This window comes from Acomys minous, assembly GCF_964271855.1.
Source record: "Acomys minous genome assembly, chromosome: 15".
Taxonomy (NCBI): domain Eukaryota; kingdom Metazoa; phylum Chordata; class Mammalia; order Rodentia; family Muridae; genus Acomys; species Acomys minous.
The window spans coordinates 55,408,408-55,432,402 of NC_140497.1; the positions used below are offsets into that span (position 1 = coordinate 55,408,408).

General features: G+C 42.6%; 2 protein-coding genes and 1 pseudogene across 3 annotated transcripts in view; all 3 read right to left on the reverse strand.

Annotated features, from left to right (window-relative positions):
* The window catches only part of LOC311585457 (uncharacterized protein), a 101,260-nt gene that overhangs the window by 39,687 nt on the left and 37,578 nt on the right, over positions 1 to 23,995 (reverse strand). The gene's annotated exons all lie outside the window — the stretch shown is intronic.
* Positions 700 to 22,854, reverse strand: LOC311585458 (uncharacterized protein). The gene is made up of 4 exons (XM_084760675.1): positions 22,728 to 22,854; positions 3,791 to 3,917; positions 3,533 to 3,593; positions 700 to 2,166 (listed from the first exon to the last, which is right to left on the reverse strand). The coding sequence occupies exons 1-4, from the start codon at positions 22,728 to 22,730 to the stop codon at positions 870 to 872; spliced, it is 1,488 nt and encodes a 495-aa protein (XP_084616801.1). The 5' UTR covers positions 22,731 to 22,854; the 3' UTR covers positions 700 to 869.
* On the reverse strand, positions 15,270 to 16,471 carry LOC311584822 (solute carrier family 25 member 33-like; annotated as a pseudogene). Its single transcript has one exon. The product of its transcript is annotated as a solute carrier family 25 member 33-like (transcript).

Here is a 23,995-nt window from a genome sequence, read left to right on the forward strand (position 1 = left end):
TGTGGACATGTGTTGTGTGGATTCAAACTTGGGTTTTCACACATTTGTTGTAAGCCCATATCCCACTGAGCTAAATTCCTAAATGAATTAACCTGGTTAATCAGATGAATGTTCTTGACCTTGGAAAGATGTAGAAAGAACACACTTTAGGGAGTAATATTCTTTAAAAAAAGAAAAAAAAAAGAGGAAAACACCCCAGGAGGTGCTAATATTAAACGGTAGGATATAAATCATTCTGAGAAAGTTTGGATAACATTATTAGATTTCATGGTATGAGGCTGGTGATAATTGATCTGTGCAAATGTTTTACCACATTCACTACATTCATAAACTTTCTTCCCTATGTGTTTTCTGATAAATTTATCACAAATTGATTACATTCTTTTTTAATTTTTAAAATTTTACATATACATTTATAACATTACATGTACATACAATAAACTACCTATAGCAAGAACCTTAGCAACAGTAGGCAGTGCATAAGCCTCATAAACATTCTCTTGAGCATATATTTTTTCATGTTTTTAGAGATGACCTTCTTGTGAAAATGCTTTACCACATCGATTACATTCATAGTGGTTCTCTCCGATATTAATTCTTTCGTGCTTTTAAAGAAGAATGTGACCCTCAAAGGCTTTACCAGGTTCAATACATTCATGAAATATTTCATGCCCTTGAAGAGTAGTATAAAATATGGCTGTACCACATTGATATTCATAGGGTTTCTCTCCAGTATGAATTTTTGTGATTTTCAAGACTATTGTGATGTAAAAGCTTTACTGCATTAACAATTTTCATACGGTTTTTCTTCACTATGAATTCTTTCATGCGTTTGAAGGTTTCTGTGGTGTGAAAAAGCTTTAGCACATTTATTTTTTTTCACTGGGTTTCTCTCCTGTATGACTTCTTACATGCCTATCAAGTTGAATGTGATGTGCAAAGGCTTTACCACATTCAATACATTCATAGGGTTTCTCTCCAGTATGAATTCTTTCATGACTTTTAAGAGTACTGTAACTTACAAAGACTTTACCACATTCACTACATTCATAGGGTTTCTCTCCAGTATGAATTCTTTCATGAATTTTAAGAGTACTATGACATACAAAGGCTTTACCACATTGACTACACTCATAGGGTTTCTCTCCAGTGTGTGTTCTTTCATGATATTGAAGACTGTTGTGATGTGCAAAGGCTTGACCACATCGATTACATTCATAGAGTTTCTCTCCACTATGAATTCTTTCATGCATCTGAAGATGACTGAGACGTGCAAAGACTTTACCACACTGATTACATTCATAGGGTTTCTCTCCACTATGAACTCTTTCATGATTTTGAAGACTAGTCAGATAGGCAAAGGTTTTGCCACATTGACTACATCCATAGGGTTTCTCTCCAGTATGAGTTCTTTCATGCTTTTGAAGGCAATTGTGATATGCAAAGGCTTTACCACATTGAGTACATTTATAAGGTTTCTCTCCATTATGGATTCTTTCATGCCTTTTAAGATGACTGAGACGAGAAAAGGCTTTACCACATTGAGTACATTCATAGGGTTTCTCTCCAGTATGAACTCTTTCATGCCTTTGAAGATGACTGAGACATGGGAAGGCTTTACCGCATTGACTACATTCATAGGGTTTCTCTCCAGTATGAGTTCTTTCATGCTTTTGAAGGCAATTGTGATATGCAAAGGCTTTACCACATTGAGTACATTTATAAGGTTTCTCTCCATTATGGATTCTTTCATGCCTTTTAAGATGACTGAGACGAGAAAAGGCTTTACCACATTGAGTACATTCATAGGGTTTCTCTCCAGTATGAACTCTTTCATGCCTTTGAAGATGACTGAGACATGGGAAGGCTTTACCGCATTGACTACATTCATAGGGTTTCTCTGCAGTATGAATTTTTTCTTGCCTTTGAAGATGACTGAGATCTGTACTACACTGAATACATTCATAGGGGTTTTCTCCAGTATGCTGTCTTTCATGATTTTTAAGAATACTGTTCCATACAAAGGATTTACCACATCGATTACATTCATACAGTTTTTCTCCAGTAGGAATGCTTTCATAATTTTGAAGACTAGTGTTATGTACAAAGGCTTGATCACACTGAGTATATTCATAAGGTGTTTCTCCAATATGACTTATTTCATTCCTGTAAAAGTAAATAGCAAGTATATACTTTTTACCACATTGATGATAGAGATGAGGTTTTTTTTTTTTAATGTACATGACTTAATTTTACAATTTGGTCTAATTAAAGAAAGGAATCAGATCTTAAGGTTTTGTCTCCTGCTGTTTTATTCATAGGCTACCTCCTCATTTTTAGTTCTTTACTGTGTTTGAAAATATCTATGAACATTAGAGCCTTTAGTATGAAGTTCACATTTATACATCCCTTTTCTAGATGAGTTTTCACATCTTTGAAGAGACCTGTTAGAACTCAGGGCTTTACCACAGTGACTGCATTCAATACATTTTCCTGTAATGTCCTAACTCACACTACATTTGCAAAGTGAACCAAGATAAATAAAAGAATTTCCATATTCTTTCTAGTAATAGGGCTTTCCCTTGGTGGCTGGTGAATGTATTCCCAATGAAGTTGGAAACTCAATTAATTACAAACATTTATATAACATTCACAAAGACTCTCAAAAGGAGATTCAATCCTACCTTCTAATCATTCTGGGAGAAAGAGAGGTCCTGTGCTTCTTTCCCTATCCCTTCTGCTCTCATGGCTTGTATCTAATGTCACCTATAGTATATGTATGAAAGCAAGAGTACCAAATAAATGCTATCCACACTGCACTAATACAGTTTATCTTTATGTTCAACATAGACATGTACCAGAAAGATTAAGGTTTCTCCACAGTAATATTCTTGACTCTCATAAACTGCTCACTAAACTTTAGTAAGTCACTCCAAGTATATGAGTAACATAGGACTTACTACACACTATTTGTTTATTGGAAAGTTTTGTACATATATTTATTATCTAATCTATATTTGTGTTTATTGCAATACCTGGGGCATAAAACTAAAAGAATTGGCAATTTGACGGGCATGATGGCACACACCTTTAATCCCAGCACTCGCAAGGCAGAGGCAGGTGGATCTCTGTGAGTTCGAGGCCAGCCTGGTCTACAAAGTGAGTCCAGGACAGCCAAGACTACACAGAGAAACCCTGTCTCAAAAAAAACAAACAAGCAAACAAACAAACAAAAGAATTGGCAGTTCTACAGAGTAAGTTTCAAGTGGTGAAGATTAAAGTGGTGATAGCTGTTAAAGCATTGCTTCCTTGTCTTGTTTCTTAAGGAAATACCTTGTAAACATGGATAAGCTACTTGACATTGAGGTATATTGTACTGTATAATTTACTAATCATTGTACATTGTATATAAATACATTGATGAATGTACTTAAAGCTCTGCTTATTTACACTGTTGTGTTTCCTGAAACTTCCAGGATACATTCAAATGTCTTCAAAGGTACATCTGTAGCAGCTGGCACATGAAACTCACCTTCCGTGTATATGAGAATTTTGAAAATATTCTTCAATATTGTGGTCTTCCCATTTATAACCTAAAATATATTACCAGGAAATAAATATTATTGACAAGTACTCAAAATGTAAGTTACTATCCTCAGTGAACCTTAGAGTTATGCCTTATATCTCTACCACATTCTGCTTCTTTCACAATCGAAATTACAGAAGAGCATCAATAACCAAGAAAAACTTTCCCCCATATTTTAAAAAGTGAAAGAAAATTCAGTCTTACCTATAGCAGTAAGGTTACTGTAGGTCTCCTGCATCACTTCTTTGTAGAGACTCTTCTGGGAAGGAGTCAACAAAGCCCATTCCTCCGGAGTGAAGTTTATGCAAACATCGTCATAGGTCACCACATCCTAAAATATTCAATAGATGTGTACAACAGATAGCTTAAAACAGACAACACTGTCAATATATACTTTATTGACAGTAAACTTATTTAATTCATGTGCTTTGTAAACTCATTCATGCCACCCAAGTTCTATGTAATCATGAAGTCATTTTAGGACAAAACTGAAGAGGTTCACCCATGTCATTTCGAGGATATAGCCTTGAAATAGAAATGCCTATTAATAGATATATAGATATTGAAAAAGAAAAAACAAACAAAACAAAGCCAATCATAATGAGAAGACATCAGAGAAATTATATGGCCAATTACTAACTGAAAAAAATCAAAACAAAGCAAACAAAAACAAAGGCATGCGGGGTTTATTGGTGCACGCACTCAACCCCAGCACTCTGGAGACAGAGGCAGATGAATTTCATTGAGGTGGAGGCCAGCCTGGCCTATGGAATGCATTCACAAGGACAACCTGAGGCATACGTTAAAACCTATGCTCACTCCCCACCCGTCAAAAACACCCAAACAATCAACCAACCAAAGAAACAAACAAGATAGACAAAAGCACTGAAGGTCTCACTGCAATTCTTTAGAAAAAAACATGTATTTTCTCCAGTTCTTCATTGTTTCTCAGAAGTGTGAATTGTCACAGTTTATCCTGTAAGATTAATAAGATCTTACAAAAGGGAATGCATATTCAAACAGCTTGTGATGGACAGGTGAAAATGTAAGCAATATATATGTATGCCATTAAAAATATAACAGGACAGGACAGGACAGAAGACATGGGCCAAGAACTAAGAATATTTTCTGGTATTCTAGAGAAGATGAGTTCAATTGCCAGTACTTAAATGCGGGCACACAACTATCAATTAGTCTGTGTTCAGAAGTTCTGAGACTGTCTTCTGACTATTCTAAGCACCAGACACGCAACATGCATGCTTACATTCAAAAGACTCATTTCTGTGTCACTTATTTATGTAATAGTGGGCTGGGGGTAACTGCTATATTGATTCATACGATTATTATGTTTTTAATTTTTACTTTGTTCACTTAATATTTGTAGCCTCATTCCTTTTCACTTCCTGTTCCAAACCTCTCTTCCTCCTCCTTGTCCCCTCCCACTCTCCCCGTGTCTTCAGAAAGGGGAAGATCTCCTCCCCTTTCATCTGACCTCAGCCTATCAAGTCTCATCGGGACTGCCTGTATCTTCTTCCTCTGTGCCTTGGCGAAGGCACTCTGCCAGGGGGAAGTGAACAAAAAGTAGGCACCAAAGTCCTTGTCAGAAATAGCTCCTACTCCCCATATTATGGTATCCACAGGGGAACTGAGCAGAGGGTCTAGCTCCTCAACTGTACATGACCTTGGTTGGTGCAGTCTCTGAAGCACCCCCTCCTCCACCTGGATTTGTCGGATCGATTGGTCTCCTTGTGGGGCTCCTGTCCCCTCCAGGTCCTTCTATGTCCCTACTCTTCCATAAACACCCTGTGCTCCTCCCTGGCTCTGAGTCTCAGCATCTGCTTGGATCTCCCGCTGGGTGGAGTCTTTCAGAGGACCTCTATGGTAGGCTCCTGTCCTCTTCCGTTTCTTCAGTGGCTTCCAATATATAGTCTATTTGCTCTTCTGAATTAGAATTAAGTATTCTCTCCTTGTTATTTAGCTTCTTTATGTCTATGTATTGTAGTGTGGTTACCCTATACAATGTGGCTAACATCTGTTTATAAGTGAGTATATACCATGGTGTTTTTCAGGGTCTAGGTTTCCTCACTCAGGATGATCATTTCTAGTTCCATCTACTTGCCTGAAAATTTCATCCTCCTTTGGGTTTTTTTTTTTTCATTTTTCATTATGTTTCTTTTTAACATGCATTATTGTACATGAAGATAATAAACTACATTCAGCAGGAAGAACCATGAAACAATCAGGAATTATAAAAATGTTACATTCATAGTGGTTTGGTTATTTGTATTTGGCAAACTTGAAGTAAACATTTTCCTATGTTGTTGGGTCTTAATTTCTGAATGAAAATCAGTATCTATCATATCTCATCTCTATTAACTTAAAACATCTAACTTGATCTAAAAACATTTTAATTCCCAACCAACTAAGCTTAATTGTAAGACTAAACTATTTGGTCTTCAACTCCATGAGAGACTTGAGAAGGAATAAAACTTAAATACCTGAGTGAAATGGAAGTGCAGGTCAGCAGCTTCCAAAATGAAAAAAATGACTGAGACAGTCTACTGCTGAACAGTCCCCGAACACTCTATAATGTTGGAGTGTTATCTTCAGCCTTCTGGCCCAATATATCTGACAGACATATTTGCGAGGCAAGAACTATTGAGGACTTGCTTACGCTGTCTTGTCAGATGCTGAATGAGAATCCACCTTAATTGTTTTGTGCATCCCACACACCTCATACAATTTTGATATTACAACTGTAAAATGCTTGTGAGAAATTATGTTTTTAGAACAAAACAAAAAACTGGACACTGACACTAGATCAGACCTGACAGGATTCTTTCCCCTCAGCATGCTGAATGCTGACATCCTGCATCCTCCATGTTCCAGCCTCAAGTGCCTCAGTTGCTGTTACCCATCAGAACAGAACAGCAGCTGGGACAGCCTTGTAGAAAGCTTCTGATCCCAATTGGTCCAGCATTTCAGACTGCCCCACACAGGACTCCTACTAAGCCTGGAGTTCTCAACATTTAGAAAATGGACCACAAATGCTATCCCTAGCCTTCTTAGCCATTTTCCCCAATTTTGGGGGTTGCCCTAAATCAGCCTAAAGAAACCTTAAGAGAATGACAACCCATTTCCTCTAAGGAAGTTAAGTGGGGTTCTGTTTGTTCTCTTGGTCTACAGATGCTTATTTTCATCGGGAGTTGGTTATAAGTTATTATAGGTCTTATACAGAGAGAAAACTGGCTTGGGCTCAGGAATGTCTCTCTTCTCCTTTATCTTTCTCATAGGTAAGGACATAGGTTTCAATCATGAGAGATGGAGAATATAAGATTTCAAAATAAGGTCAAATTTCAACAGTATTTATCTACAAATCCAGTCCTACAGAAAATGGCAGAAGAAAAACTCCACACCAAGGATGTTAACTATGTCTATGAACATACAGGAAATTTATATTTTCACAGCAGCAAAACTTGTCCTGCCTGTCCATATCTATTCAATAAAATATGTGAAGTTCCAGCGAGGGCGGTATGACAACAGAAATAAGTGATGGGAATATAAAATGGAAAGGAAGTGGTCAAAGTACCATGAATTACAGATGATGTATCTTAGTACATATGAGAGATCCCAAAAGTTATTCCAGAGAACTCTGAGAGTTGATAAATATCTGCTGCAAAATGACTAGAGACAGAATTACATCAAAACAAAATAGCAGTAGCTCTCCTATATACAAATGAAAAATGGGCTGAGAAAAATATTTTAAAAATACAACTCACAACAGCCACAATTAATATAAAATATTTTGGGGTAGCCCTAAGCAAGCAAGTGAAAGACTTGAATGACTGTACTGTTAGAGAATTTTCATTAGATTCTTTAGTGAATGAAACTGAAGACGACATCAAAAGATAGAAAGATCTCCTGGGTTCCTGCATGGATAGAACTGCAGTCAAAATTGCAGTCCTGCTAAAAGCAATCTACAGATTCAGTACAATTAACATGAAATTTTCAACACAATTCTTCTCAGACCTTGAAAGGACAATACTCAATTGTGTGTGGAATAACAAAAAACAATCCTGAACAGTAACAGAACTTTTGGAGGTATCACCACCCCTGATTTCAAGCTGTACAACAGAAACATAGCCAAAACATCTCATAAAAAGAGACATACCAATCAATGGAATCAAACTGAAGACCCCCACACTAATGATCTTCAACTAACTGTACTGGTCTAACTTGATATATGGATTGAGAAGAAAAGAAACAGAAAATTATTTATCATCCTGCAGAAAACTCAATTCCAAGTGGATCACAGAGCTCAACATAAAACCAGATGCACAGAGCATGACAGAAGAGAAAACAGGAAGCACCGTGAACACACTACACAGGAGAAGCTTCCAGAACAGAACACCAATCATGCAGGCATTAAGATCAACAAATGAATGAGACCTCAGGAGACTGAAATGCAAAGAACACCAGCAATAGACAAAATGGCAGCCTACACAATGGGAAAAGATTTTTATGAAATCCACGTCCAACAGAGGGCTAATATACAAAGTACAAAAGGAACTTAATAAATTAGACATCAATGTCCAAGAAATATTTTTAAAATGTTCAATATCCTTAGCCTTCAAAGAAACACAAATCAATGCTATATTGAAATTCCATCATCGACCTGTCAGAACAGCTAAGAGCAACACAGTAAGTGACAACTCATACTGGCAAAGACGTGGAAGAACGAGATCACATGTTCATTTTTCTTCTGAGAGCACACTTTACAGCCACTATGAAAATTAATACGGTGGTTCCTCAGATACTTGGGAATCAAGATCTCAAGACCCAGCTTTACCATTCCTGGGCATAGACCCAAAAGATGCTCCATCCTACCACAAGGACATTTGCACGACTATATTAATAAAACCTTTAGTCATATCAGGCAGAAACTGGGAACAGCCTAGATGACCCTCAATAGAAGAGTGGATGAAGAAAACATGGGATGGTTAAATGATGCTGTATTGCTCAGCTCTTACAAAAAATAGGATAAAGAAATTCATAGGAAAATGCAAGGAACTAGAAAAATTTCATCCTGAGTGATGAATCGTATGAAGCTGGTGGGCTGCTTGGTCTTTCTGTGGGTCCCCTACCAGTTAAAGCTGGGGTGTCTCTAACATGGACTGTTTCTTGCCTCTGGATTCCTGTCCCCTACCTAGCAAGGTCATGATGTCTGTCCTCAGTGGAAGAGGTGGCACTAGCCTGATGAAACATGGTGTGTCAGGGCAGGCTGGTAAGGCGGTTTCTCCTTCTCTGAGCAGAAGGGCAGGGGGAGAAGAGGGAAGTGGGTGGGACGGTGGGACTGAAACAACAATCATGGAACCAGCATGGGTCTGCACTAGGCCCTCTGTGTACCTGCTGTGGTTGCTTGGCTTGGGTTTTTTGTGGAAGTCCTAAGAGTGGAGGTAGGGGTGCTTCTGACTTTCGACTGTTCATGGAACTCTTTTCGTCCAATTGGATTGCCTTGTCCAGCCTTGTATATGCTCATGTCTCTTTGGCTATGGGATGTGTGTGTGTGTGTGTGTGTGTGTGTGTGTGTGTGTGTGTGTGTGTGTGTGTGTGATTGTGTGTGTGTGTGTGTGTGTCCCCTGGAGGTGGAGATACAGGCAGTTGAGAGCCACATGATATAGGTCCTAGGAACTGAACTCTGGTCCTCTGAAAGACGATCAAGTCCTCTTACCCACTCAGCCATGCCTCCAGCCCTCAGATTCCAGTCATGTGTTGCTGAAGGATGAGCCATCACCTCTTTTCTAACAGTTTCTAACCTCTTTGTAAAACTTGTAAGAAAAACCTAAAAGCAGAAAGCAATGGTCAGACCATCTAGAAACCAGACCTTCATTTTCCCCCCACACATCAAAAGCAATGTGGGTGTGCACACTGGATAGTGATGTTATGAGCTCAACAGTGTCCCACACCCTTGGCTGCAAAGCCTCACTCTCCCTAAGGAATCCACAATCAGAGAAGTTTAGCGGCCAAGAGACATTACCCAGGTCACCACACAGAGGGAACAACAGTCTGTTTCACATTCCATTCCAGTATCTGTAGCTCAATTGGCCTGCTACCCATGACATGAGCACAGTAGGCCTCACATTCACCCTGGTATGGCTGCTGGTGTCCCTCACAGCTTCCTTCTATTAGTGCATATGGTTGTTAGGCCTTCCCAGAATCTCTCCTAAACTAGAGTCACCCACCGGGTCACATGACAGTAGCACATCCCCTACTGGATGAACAAGGATCACATGACTAGGACAGCACAGCCTTCCTAGCACACCCTTTTGCCCTCGGGTCAGATAAGGCCCTAGCCTGAAAATTTTTATTTCAGTCAAAGTTCTTTCAGTCTCCAAAAGCACTTCATGTTCATCTGTGAAGACATAGGGTCCCTTGTATGCATGTGCCACTTCATACACAATATCTCGAGGAGCCATTTTTTGGCTTCTCACCATTGGAAAGTCCTGTAGCAACGACTCTGAGATTCCATCTTACACCCATCAGAATGGCTAAGATCAAAAATTCAAGTGACACCACATGTTGGCGAGGATGTGGAGAGAGAGGAACACTCCCTCATTGCTGGTGGGAATGCAAACTTGTAAAACCGCTTTGGAAATCTATCTGGCACTTTCTCAGAAAACTGGGAATAGGGCTTCCTCAAGACTCAGCTATTCCACTCCTTGGAATATACCCAGAAGATGCTCCAGCACACAACAAGAAAATTTGCTCAACCATGTTCATAGCAGCCTTATTCATAATAGCCAGAACCTGGAAACAGCCTAAATGTCCCTCAGTTGAAGACTGGATAAAGAAACTAGGGTACATTTACACTATGGAATACTACTCAGCTATTAAAAACAAGGAAATCTCGAAATCTGTGGACAAATGGATTGAACTAGAAATGATCATACTAAGTGAGTTAACCCAGAAGCAGAAAGACTCACATGGTATATACTCACTTATAATTGGACACTAGCCCAAAAGGCATGGCCCATGAAAGTCTTCACTTACCAGGAGAATGGGATAGATGTGAGGACATCCTACTGGGATTCTAGGTAAGAGAAATATAGGAGAATGGGGAAATAGAAGGATCCAGAGGGTCCTAGAAACCTACAAGAAAAACATCGCGCCCAGGGGCGGTCTGCTCAAACTACTGCACTAACCAAGGACAATACAAGAAGTAAACATTGAACCCCTACTCTGATCTACCCAATGGACAGGACATTCTCCACAGTTATGTGGAGAGCAGGGACTGACTTTGACTTGGACTCTAGTGCCCCATACTTGACCACTTTCCCTTGGTGGAGAGGCCTGGTGCCAAAGAAAGAATAAGCAGGCTACCAAGATGAGACTTAATAGCCTATGACCATATAGAGGGGGAGGAGGTCCCCCTTGGTCATAGATCTAGGGGAGGGGAATAGAGTGAAAGCGGGAGGGAGGAAGGAACAAGAGGATACAAGTGATAGGATAATAATTGAGATGTAATCTAAGTAAATTAATTAAAAATATTTTTATAATGGATGGACACAAATTTTTAAAAAGCACAGACTATTTAAAAATGGAGAGAGAACATCTAAAAACAGGAATTAAAACACAGAGTCATTTACTATATTATAGAAGCAGAATGTCAAATCAGGAGGAGAAATTGGGACTATATAGTAGATGCTATAGGAAAGCATGGGCAATGTGTAAAATAAACCAGATTCATTACACAATATATTCTAACTTAAATACTAAATATATGAATAAAATCTTTAGTTAAACAAATAAAAAAGATATCCCCAGGACTATTTCTTAAGTACACAAGTGTCCTTTATTCACTAACAGGTTCCATAGGTGTCATGGGATGAGAAAGACAGGAAAAACAGAAGGAAGAAAAGATGAAAGCTGGTGTGGGGAGGTCTTGCACAAGACAGGTCTCATGCCAAGCAAGCTGATTAAGAAGAATGACATCTGGTATACTACTTCCAGGCAAAAATGGAAGGGAATGGGGCACTTCTGTGAAGACAGCAGAAACAATCATACAATGAAATAAACACAGAAGGAAGGTAATCAAGCATGCTGCATAAGGGTAACGGGATCTTAACAACATTAGTGACCTAGCCCACAGTGGCCTTGGGATTGATAACCACAGCCCCATGTGGTGGTAAGAATTGGGGGTCTCAGGAACAGAAGCAACCCCTCCCAAAACGCCCTGGCAATTCTCCCTAGCATATTCATGGTTTTGGAGAAGGAGCTCTCTCTTTTTCTGTACCTCAGGCTCTAGTGAAAGCTGCCGAGGCCTAGGCCCCAGGCTTTTACTGGATCTGCCAAGCATCTTCCTGGGGTTTAGAAGGAGCTACGCTCCTTCTCCACACACGGGAAAGTCTTGCTTGATCAGGCTAAGCCTCAAGACAACAGTGTTTTTCTTTCCAAATACTTGTCATGTGGCATCTTCATGACCATATGACACAACTATGCTTTTCTCAAGAAGAAAACTGGGCAGTAATGGCACACCAGGCGTTAGTGTTGGTTGTGATGATGTAATGCTCCATTGAGCAGCTTGTTAGACTCCTGTTCCTTAATATGAGGAATGGACTTGTCCAAGTTGTCTCCTTTGTTATAATTTGGAGCTGAATGTCTAGATAATCCTAGTGAATGAGCATGTTTTCTAGCACCTAATCTCTAACAACCCTGGTTAACATACTATGTATTTTGGAGAGTTGTAGAGGCAGCCCACTCTTAGCTAAATTCTACTTTATGGAGTGCTACCTAACACATGAGAGTCCAATTACCACTTGCAGGAAATTAACTCCAAATGGATCTCACAAGTGCAGAAATTCTAGAGACACTAGAGGAACTAAGATTCTGAGTTTGGTGTCCTGCCATTTTCTAATGCACCAAAGCACTATGATGTTGACTATAAGGGTGTTTTTATACACAGCTCCCATTCTGCTCCCAATGCTCTTCACACAGTAAGTTACAGAGAGCAGTCATTCAAAGGCCACCATGTGGGTCCAGGTAGTTGCAAAGAAATCAAAAGATATCACAGAATATCACAACTTGCCACTACTTCCCACCAGCCACAGGTAGGGCCCATAACATGGGCTCCAGTGGCTCATCTGCCCACTCCATCCCAGACAGTCGTCCCTGACTCACTATTTCAAGGCTTCCAGGCTGGCCTGTGGGCACCACACAGATACCTGTGGGGTTCTGACTAGCAATTCATCAGCTTCAGAACTGAGCCTGTGGGCCCAGGGGTTCCGCTCAAACTATGGCACCAGCCAAGGACAATACAGGCCGTAAACTTCAAACCCCTACCCAAATCTAGCCAATGGACAGGACATTCTCTACAGTTGAGTGGAAAGTGGGGTATGACTTTCACATGTACTCTGGTGCCTCATATTTGACCATGACCCCTGGATGGGGAGGCCTGGTGGCACTCAGAGGAAGGACAGCAGGCTACCAAGAAGAGACTTGATACCCTATGAGCATATACAGGGGGAGGAAATCCCCCTCAGTCACAGTCATAGCAGAGGGGAGTAAGAGGAAAATAGGAGGGAGGGAGGAATGGGAGGATACAAGGGATAGGATAACCACTGAGATGTAATATGAATAAATTAATTTTTTAAAAAAGAGCTGAGCCTGGAGACTAGAAGAGCTGCCCCTTTTCTGACTGGGGATCCCCGTGACTGGGTAGCCTGTGCTGAGAGACAAGACTACCTCCCTAGAATTAGAATGTGCTGAAGGAACACAATAGTTTCCTTGGGCTATTTTCATGCCCAGGCACAAACTTCTCGTGGGATCTACAGGGATTTACATTTCAGTAGCATTGCCCCTGGCCTCTAATCGCTCACCCTTCTTCCTTCCTCCATTTAGTATGTGTTGGGTTCCTGGAGGAAGCCAAGTAAATTCACATAAGATACTGAAGATTAAAAAATGTAGGCTTTATTTTCTGTGGCGAAAGGAGACAGTCAGCTTGGGATCAGAATCTCATCCCTGAAGGGATAATGGATTCCATATATAAAGGGTGAAAACCACAAGGTGAGACGGGCTTTTATGGGTGATAGGATCATCCAATCAAATTTAACATTATGGGATAGGCAAGAAAGTATCTGTTGGAGACTTAGCCTGATCCAGGACACTTGGCCTCAAGACCCTTAACTAATCCATTAAACACTGAGGTGAAGATACAAAGGTGGAAGGGTGCTACAATAGTAACAATTAAGGATAGATTGTTGGGCTTGGTGGTGCATGCCATTAATCCCAGCATTCCAGACGCAGAGGCAGAGGCCAGCCTGGTCTACAAAGTGAGTCAGCCAAGGCTAACAGAGAGACCCTGTCTCGAAAAACAAACAAACAAACAAAACTAAAGCATAGATTTTAGGAAACAAAATGTTTGTTCTGGGGTTTCATCCTAAGGTCAGGGAACTTCATGTACATTTAACTTGGTAAGCGGAGTAACTCAGACAACGCTGAGAGAAAATCAGGAATCAGATGACAAACACAGTCACAGATCTTTCTCTCACCAGAAGATGAAGGGTGGCTCCATTCGTATAGGAGTTTTCTACCTGAAATTCAATTTAGTCTCTTGACAAATTAATAATAAAGAAAAGTATAGTCTTCATGGTAAATTGAACACATAAAAGAAGTGGCTGAAGGATGGATGCCTTTAGTGAACTCTACAGTCATCCAGCATTCCTCCTGACTGTTAGGTGGAGAAGGAAGCTGTAGTAGTCAAGGTTCTCTGGATGAACAGAAGAACGGATAAAATACCTCCCTGTGGGGAGAGCAAAGGGGTTTACTAGCTCACAGGCCGTGGTCCAGCTAGTCTACCAAGGGCTCTCTAACAACTAAAAGTTGGTAGTTCAGTCCAGAGTTCAGGTCAGAGGATGGATGTCTGCGCTGCTCTTCAGTATTAGAACAGTTGCCAAAGAAGTAGCCTCTAAGCCAGAACAGAAATGAACTTATTACCCAGAAACAGGACAAGGAGGGAGGGGGGAAGACAGAGAGAGAGAGAGAGAGAGCGGGAGAGAGAGAGAGAGAGGGAGGGAGGAGAGAGATTGATTCTTTCTTCAGTAGGCTGCCACCAGAAGATGTGGCCCAGATTAAAGGTGGATCTCATCAGCTCAAAAGATCCACATTCAGGAATGGTCTTCCCCCTTCAAAAGCTTTAGTTAAGAAAAATCCCTCAGAGGTGGACGCAGCTGTGTGAGTCCTAGTTAACTGCAGATGGAGTCGGCTAGGCTACCATCTCATCAGCTAAGACAGCAGCAGAGACAGGTTTCTTACTTGAAACAGGCAAGAAAAGCACAGAGTCCTTCCCAAAGCAATGCTTTTTCTCAAATAGGAAGCATGGGGAGCTCACTCAGGGAGTCTGGGTAAGTTCATGGAGAGGTCTGCTTATCCCTGCACATACTTAGTTAACAGTTTCACTTTGTTTTTGTTTTAATTAAATAGCGTGATTTAATTTACTTGCTGCTCAGTCCTCAGTCCTCTTAAGTTAAAAAAAAAAGTTATAATTAACTATTAATGTTAATGAGTTTAAACCTTCCAGAAACATGCATCCAAAAGGAAAAGTCCAACAGGGGACACGAGCCAGGTATTCTATGGCCTTTGCTGTTTTCAGTTTCGAACACTAAACATGAGCGGAAAAGAAAATCTCTAGGGTTTTCAGTTTTATTCTTCTAGAACACAATAGTGTGGCTTGTTACTAAGCACGCTCTCCCAGCAGGTGCACGATGAACTCCAGGTGGACAGGACGATGGCAGCATTGGGGATCTGCCGGGTGAGCTGAGCAAACAGTCCTCGGTAGAGAGCCAGGTAGCCCTCCTCTCGGAACACCAGGCGCGCTGTCTGCATGAGCGACTTGTACTTGCTGCCTTCCTCCCGGAGCCCTGTCCTGATGACCTCATGTGGGTAAGCAAGGCAGGAGGCACATCCCTTAGAAACAGCAGCAGCTGCCATGAGTCCAAAAAAGCTGGAGGAACTTTTCTCACTTCCATCTGTGGAGGAGACTATTGGAGCTTCCTTCAAACACTTCTTTAAACTCTCTTAAAATAGCAAAGCAGACGACTGTCTCTGAGGTCCCAGCACATGAGGCAGGCAGGACGCCTTCTGTCTGGTGCACATGGCGCGCACGCTGGAGTGCACTCATCTGCTTGCAGCCTCTCACCTTTCGTTCTGGCTGCATCCCCGTTTAGCCACCCAAACAGGACTCATTAAGGTATTTGTGACAACAGCTGCAGAGCCAGCTGAGAAAATGTGCACAGTATTGCTATTAGACACGAAAATGCCGTTAGCCTGTTCTTAGGCTTTGGAGTACCACACAAAGTACACAGCCCTTGAAAATGCAACTCCAACCAAATGTGGACCCAAGCCTCTAAAAAGTGACTTTGGTCCCTCCTTTTCCAGGATTGACTTCAGCACCTGTAAGAGTCCAGGTGTCACCGACGTTGGTCTCATCGCTCCAGCTCCGCTAATGGTCCCCAGATGAGCCTGAGGATAATATACTGTCTGAAGAGCTAGTCTCGAAGACTGCAATCTTGTCTTAGTGACTTCTAGTGGACATGTGAAATAGCACCAACTGTGCCCCCGCACCCGCTGGCGATGAGGTGTAGCAGCGTGTTCTCCTTCTGCTGAGTGCCCGTCGCCATGGCTGTGCTGCTCCCGGGATGCGCGAGGTCTCTGGCTCCGCTGGCCTCTGACTCTCCCATGCGAGCAGGAGGCCCAGGCAGCTGGCTCCCTCCTCGGTGGGCCCGCCCATCAGCGGCCTCGGCAGAGCGCTCCAGCTGCTGGTCAGAGCTGGGCAAACGGCCGTCATGTCAACAGTTTGACCTTTGAACATAGTCAAAAAGTAACAGCAGACATTTGGGGGCATTTTTAGCTCAAATTTAAGCAGGACCGTATATAAATAAAAACCTTGGTAGAAGGAAGTATCTCCAGCATGTCCATCTTGTGCTGTAACATCTAATGGAAAATCAAGTGCTCAGCCCACCAGGAAAGAAGAAGAGCACTACAAGAATTCTATGCCAAATTTGAAGCATGACCGTACTTGGTTTCAGCGCAAGACTTCCCAAGGTCTGCTCCTCAGTCGGGTTTAAGAGAGCAGCCATGGATATATTTCCTGGGATGATGTTAAGGAGTAAAATCACAGATACTTGCAAAGCAGGCTTATAAAAGGGAGACACGGGGTAATAAGAACATAACAGAAAAAACTAAAAATAACACCATCTGGTCACCCTGTGGTTAAGGAGGGGGATTAGAGTGTCAGGGTGTTCTAAAAAAACAACTCAAGGTTATGATTTGGAGTATGCCAGGTTCCAGAAAAGAGACTTTAAAACAGTAACTCAGCTCTTACGATACATGAAAACTTCTCTTTAAAAATACAGCATAGTGGCCCCTGTGTGGAAAATGGAGTCAGACAGATTCCTCACAAGTAAATTACACTGGGAAAGTAGACTGCTTGGGAGCCAATGTTATTTGTTAACCATGATGCATGATCTGAACAGTAGAGGTGTGAATGCCACAATTCTCACAAATATGAAGGGCAAAGAGCACAAAAACAGAAAACATCTGAGAAAAAGCACTGTAGATATTGCTAATCAACCATGGTTGTGCTGAGCTACTCTGTCCTCAAAAAAAAGGCCATTTTTGCCTCTGAGCAGGCTGAATCAGAGGTCGGACAGAGCTGCTTCCATGCAGGACCAGAAAGAGTTCATTTTAACTAGCCCTGGCTGCCGTCTCTCTCAGGAGTGTGACATCACTGTACTTGAAAAAAATGGACTAAACTGGCTTCACTGCCCCATGTGCTCCCAGGCCTAGCAATCTGATCTGTATAAGAACACTCCAAGGATTACTCCTACCTTTTCTCTCAGGCTTCTCACTGAAGAGTCACGGCCCAATCTGGAAGGAGCTACAGGACTTTCTTCCTAGCACTGGGCAGTAGAGGCAGGATTAGGTGTTCAAAGCAATTTCCACTTATACAGTGTGAAGGAAACGTGGGCTATAGGAGTCATTGACATAATGAAATAAATCAACAGTGCTTGAGAAAAATGGAAACAAATTAGTAATGACCAGGGAACACTGGAATGTAGACACAGAAAGATTAGAACAGTGATTTTTTTTTAAATGAAACTTTAAAAGAGATACCAATAATGGACTTTTTACAAATGTAAAGATAACTGAAAAAGCCTTTAGTTAAACTGACTTAGAAAAGAGTAGGCCTCTCCTCAGGAGATGCAAAGCTTTTAGTAAGACACTAACAGGCCTTGCCCCTAGGCAAACAATAGCTGCTGAGATCTGGAACCTGTCACACAGCTGCAGCAGGGAGTGGCCTGTGGCTCAAACATCTGAGATGACTTAACTGTGTCACCAAGGTTTGTATGTATCTGCACAGCAGAGTTCCCCAATTGGAAACTGATATTCACTGGCTCAAGCTAACTTCCCCAAACTGCTCACCCACCAATCTGCTCTGTCTTCATTCACATGCCATTAATTAATACGTTTGGAAATTAGAAAATGGCTCACCCTGCTTAACTCAGGCCCTTCTTCATAATGGTGACCCTGCAGCTGACTACACTGCAGTCTCGGATCTAGCTACTGCCTTCCCTGGTGCCCTGCCGTGCACACGATAGACTATTTCTCCTATACTGGTTTGAAAGCAAAGGCCATGCTCCACACACAAATTCTCTTTCTGTTAAGGCAATGGGCAGTTGATTATGTAATACAAATAGTTAATTATCAAACCCTGCGACTATAAAACATTTTAAGTGAAGGATGTAATTTTAATCAAGAGGACAGAAAGCTAATAGCCCTGCACAGGTACAGACTAAAATTAAGGACACCTGAAGCAACATAAGTGCGAGAGTCTCAGAAGCACTTGTCTATAAGGCTGCAGGTACAGCTGTTCAACAATTAAAACGGCTTTCTGGGAAGAAAAACTCTATGAACTTAAGAAATTAATGAAGAAAAATTTCTTAAAGAATAGCATGTGAGCCTGGCATGGTGGCGTACACCTTTAATCCCAGCACTCGGGAGGAAGAGGCAGGCAGATTGATATGAGTTCGAGGCCAGCCTGGTTTACAAAACAAGTCCACGACAGCCAAGCTACACAGAGAAACAACAACAACAAAAGCCCAATCAAACAAAAAAGAATAGCACGTATCCAACCCCAGTTAATGTTCACTGAGGAGCCATCTAGAACAGATATTGCGGTCTGTATATGCTGGGTCAGACCCCAGGTGACACAGTGAACAATTTAAATAGGGATAGGACACTGTAAGTCTAGTCACTTAGGCAGCTCAGAGCTTTATCCAGCAAAGATATTCCCAAAACAAGGGGACACCCTCACATGCTGGTAGGAGAACAAACCTGAACAACCACTTTGGAAATCAATTTGATGGTTTCTCAGAAACTTGGGAATGGTTCTATTTCAAGAACCAGCTATACCACTCCTGGGCATATACCCACACACGCTCAGCCACAACCCAAGGACACTTGATACACTATTTGTAATAGCCAGAGCATGGGAACAACCTAGATGTCCCTCAACTGAAGAACAGATAAAGAAAATGTGGTACATTTACAGAATGGAATATTACTCAGCTATTAAAAACAATAACCTCATGATTTGTAGGCAAATAAACAGAACTAAAAAACATCATCCTGAGTGAAGTAACCCCCATCCAGAAAAACAAGCATGGTACGTACTCACTTATAAGTGGATTTTAGCCACAATGTATAGGGTATCCATGCTACAATCCACATACCCAAAGAAGCTAAGTAACAAGCAGGGCTCAAAGGAGGCGGCTAGAATCTCCCTGAAAATAAATAGACATTGGGGGTGGATAGATGGAGGCATCCCCATGGAAGGACTGAGAAGGTGAACAAAAGTGACCAAGTATGGAGAGGATGGCTGGAAAGAGAAGTGGAATTAGTTTGGGGCGGGGTAGGTCTGGCACAAGTTAGAAATCTAGGACAATGGAAACTCCCAGGAATCTATGAGGGTGACTCTGGCTGAGACTCCCAGCAATGGGGGCTACAGATCCTGAACTGGCCATTTCCTGTAAGCACACAAGAAGTCCAAAGGGATTGGAACACCAATCCGCCCACAAAGCCTTCAGCTTACAATTGGTCCTGCCTCAGAATGTACAGAGACAGGAGCCTAGCTCAAGCCAACAACTGATGGAAACAGATGGAACAGACCAGCAGCCAAACATTGGGTGGACCTTGAGGGATTCTGTGGAAGAACCAGGGGAGGAACTGTAGGAGCCAGGAGGGCTAAGAAACCACAAGAAAATCGACAGAATCAATCAGCCTGGGCCCACTGGGGCTCACAGAGACTGAACAACCATGGGGCGTACTTAGGCCGCCTTCTGCACATATGTCATAGTTGTGTAATATAGTCTTAATGTAGAACACCTAATAGCTGGAGCAGGGGCTACCTCTGTCTCTGATGCCGGCCTATGGATCCCTTTCCCCTAACTGGACTGCCTGACTAGCCTCAATAGGAGAAGACGTGCCTTGTCTTACTGCAGCCTGATATGCCAAGGCTGGGTGACATCCTTAGGGGCATCCTCTTTCGTGAAGAGTAAGAGAGGAGGAATGGATGGCAGGTAGGTAACAGGTAATGACTAAGAGGAGAAGAGGAAGGGGAAACTGTATGTAAGTTAATTAAAAAGAACAGAGTACTCCAATAAATGACACACTTCAACATCAGGACATAAAAGCAGATACAAATTAATAATGGAGAGAGGACATTTAGAAATGGAACTTAAAACATGGAGTCATACTGCAGAGCATGGTAGCGCACACCTTTAATCCCAGCACTTGGGAGACAGAGGCAGGTGGATCGCTGTGAGTTTGAGCCTGGTCTACAAGGCAAGTCCAGGACACTCAAGACTAACACAAAGAGACCGTGTCTCAAAAAAAAAAAAGAAAAGAAAAGAAAAGAAAAGAAAAGAAAAAGAAAAAGAAAATAAACATGGAGTCAGTTACTACTTCATAGAAGCAGAATCAGAGAGAGAAACTGGGACTACATAGTAGACATTATAGAGTGTTGGAGGATAATCTGCTGTATTTCTGATGCTAATGACTGCTCGCTGTCTGACCCACCTTTTGCTTAAGAAAAAGCCACCCCACCTGGGCAGGGCAAGAGACAGGTGGGGCTTAGAGAGGAAGGAATTCTGGGAAGAAGAAAGGACTGCCAGGAGGAGAGAGACCTGAAGTGAAGAGAGGAAGGCCACCATGAGTTAGCTGGAGGAGAAGCACATGGCCAGCAGCGTGGATGGAGAATCCAGCCCAGATGAAGAACACTAGCAAGTATTTGGGATTATGGATGGAAGGTAGCTTGACAGAAATTATTAGAAGCAGATGGCATGGGATTGAGGCAGGGATCCCATGCCTGCGCCACTATAGGAGGTCGTTTAGAGGTGCCCCAGGTGAACTAAGGCTATTTTAAAATATAACAAGTTTCTGTGTCTTAACTGATTGCTAGCTGGGCCTACAGGTAATACAGATAATACTTGTAATTTTAAAAACAAGAATAGGGAAACATGGGCATCTGTATAAAATAAACTAGATTCATTAACACAATATATTCTAACTTAAGTAATAAATATATGAATAAAATATTTAAAGAAACAAAAAACTATTTCTTAAGTACCCGAGTGTCCTGAAGCAGCAGATTGTTACTCAGTGACAGGTTTCAGAGGGGAATGTGCCATGGGGTGAGAAAGACTGGAAAAGTAGAAGGAAGAAAAGATAAGAGCTGGTGTGGGGAGGTCTCGCGCAAGACAGGTCTCATGTCAAGCAAGCTGATTAAGAAGAATAACATCTGGTATACTACTTCCAGGCAAAAATGGAAGGGAATGGGGCACTTCTGTGAAGACAGCAGAAACAATCATTCAATGAAATAAACACAGAAGGAAGGTAATCAAACATGCTGCGTAAGGTAAAACAGGGGATCTTAAGAACATTACTGACCTATCCCAAAATGGCCTTTGGATTGATTGATAATCACGGCCCTATATTGTGGTAAGAGCTGGGGGTCTAAGGAACAGAAGCACACCCCTCCATTCCAATGCCCCTGGCATCAGACCATGACAAACTCTCCCAAGCATATTTTTGGCTTTTCAGAAGGCGCTCTCTATTTCTTTATACCTCAGGGCCTTAGTGAAAGCTCCTGAGGCCTGGGCCGCAGGCTGTTACTGGATCTACCAAGCATCTTCCTGGGTTTGAGAAGGAGCTATGTTCTCCACTCATGATGGACTCAGGAAAAGACTTGCTTGACCAGGACAGCATTTAACACAACAGTGTTTTTCCTTTCCAAATAGTTGTCATCTGGATCTTCTTGACCATATGGCACAACTCTGCTATTCTCAAAGGGAAACTGGACTTTCATGGCACACCAGGCCTTAGTGTTGGTTGTGACCCTGTAATGCTCCAGTGAGCAGCTTGTGGGGATTGGACTAGTGATGGGTTGTAAAGCATTTGTCTCCTTTGTTACTATTTGGAGCCAAATGTGTAGATAATCCTAAGTGAGTGAACCTTTTTTTTAGGACCTAATCTCTACCAACCCTGGTTAACATACTATGTATTTTGAGGTGTAGAAGCTGCCCTCCTTTACATAAATTCCACTTTATGTGACTTACTATCCCATAAGCATTGGTAAGTCGTTTCCGTCATCAATTCTAATCTTCTACAACGCAGCTTAGTACTGGAGTGCTACGGAACACATGAGATTCTATTTACTACTTCCACTAAATTAACTCCAAATGGATCGCACTCCTAGAGGTTAAGTTGTTAATGCAGAAAGTCTAGTGACACTAGAGAAACTACAACGCCCTGAGTTTGGTACCCTGGCATCTTCTGATGCACAGAAAGCACTGTGATGCTGACTACAAGGTGTTTCTACATACAGGCCCTGTTCCCGATGCTCTGCACAGACACAGAGCACAGAGCTCAGTTACGACGAGGCCACCACGTGGGTCCAGGGAGTTGCAAGGACCACAAAGACCTCACACGATAGCCACTGCTTCCGACCCAGAGCCAGGAAGGACCACAGCACGGGCTCCAGAGGCTCAGCCGCCCACTCCTCCCCAGACAGCGGCCCCTCGCTCACCATATCCAGGCTTCCAGGAAGGGTTGTGCACCCCTCACAGCTCCCCGCAGAGATCAGACTAGCAGAGACTCAGCTTCGGAACTGAGCCCAGAAACAGGAAGAGCCCGCCTCCCTCAGCTTCAGACCGGAGCCTAGAGACCGGAAGAGCTCCGCCTCCCTCAGTTTCAGACCTGAGCCTAGAGACCGGAAAAGCCCGCCTCCCTCAGCTTCAGACCCGAGCCTAGAGACCGGAAGAGCCCGCCTCCCTCAGCTTCAGACCCGAGCCTAAAGACAGGAAGAGCTCCGCCTCCCTCAGCTTCAGACCTGAGCCTAGAGACCGGAAGAGCCCGCCTCCCTCAGCTTCAGACCCGAGCCTAGAGACCGGAAGAGCCCGCCTCCCTCAACTTCAGACCCGAGCCTAAAGACAGGAAGAGCTCCGCCTCCCTCATCTTCAGACCTGAGCCTAGAGACCGGAAGAGCCCGCCTCCCTCAGCTTCAGACCCGAGCCTAAAGACCGGAAGAGCTCCGCCTCCCTCAGCTTCAGACCTGAGCCTAGAGACCGGAAGAGCCCGCCTCCCTTTCTGACTGGCAGTCCTCCTGCACGTTCTGATTGGCTAGTAAATGCTAAAAAGACAAAAATACCTCCCTTAGGAGTAGAGTTCACAGTAGGAACAGTGTTTCCTGGGGCTATTTTCAGCCACCAGCACTGGTCTTGGAGATTGGCGGTTCGGCAGCCCTGCCCCTGGCCTCCAATAGCAGAGACTTCCGTCTTTCAGCACTTTCTAATGTTGGGGTGGGTGGAAGCCGAGGAAACTCGCGTCACATTCTGAAGCTTAAAAAATTTAGGCTAGGCGGGGTGTGGTGGCACACGCCTTTAATCCCAGCACTCTGGAGGCAGAGGCAGGCGGATCTCTGTGAGTTCGAGGCCAGCCTGGTCTACAAAGTGAGTCTAGGACAGCCAAGGCTAACACAGAGAGACCGTGTTTTGAAAAAACAAAAACAAAAAGCCATAGGCTTTATTTTTCTATGCGCAAAAAGAGATGGTCAGCTTGCGATCTGACGCACAACCCTCAAGGGAAGATGTATCGCATATTTAAAGGGTGAAAACCATAAGGTGAGGGGAGCTTTGGTGGGTGGTGGGGTCATCAAGTCAAATTTAAAATTATATGTTCTGTAAGAGAGTATCTGCCGGAGACTGGGCTGATCCAGGACACCTGGCCTCAAGATCCTTAATTATTCTACCAAACTTTGGTCCAAAATCCAAGGTCTTTTATTCATCCTCCTAGACA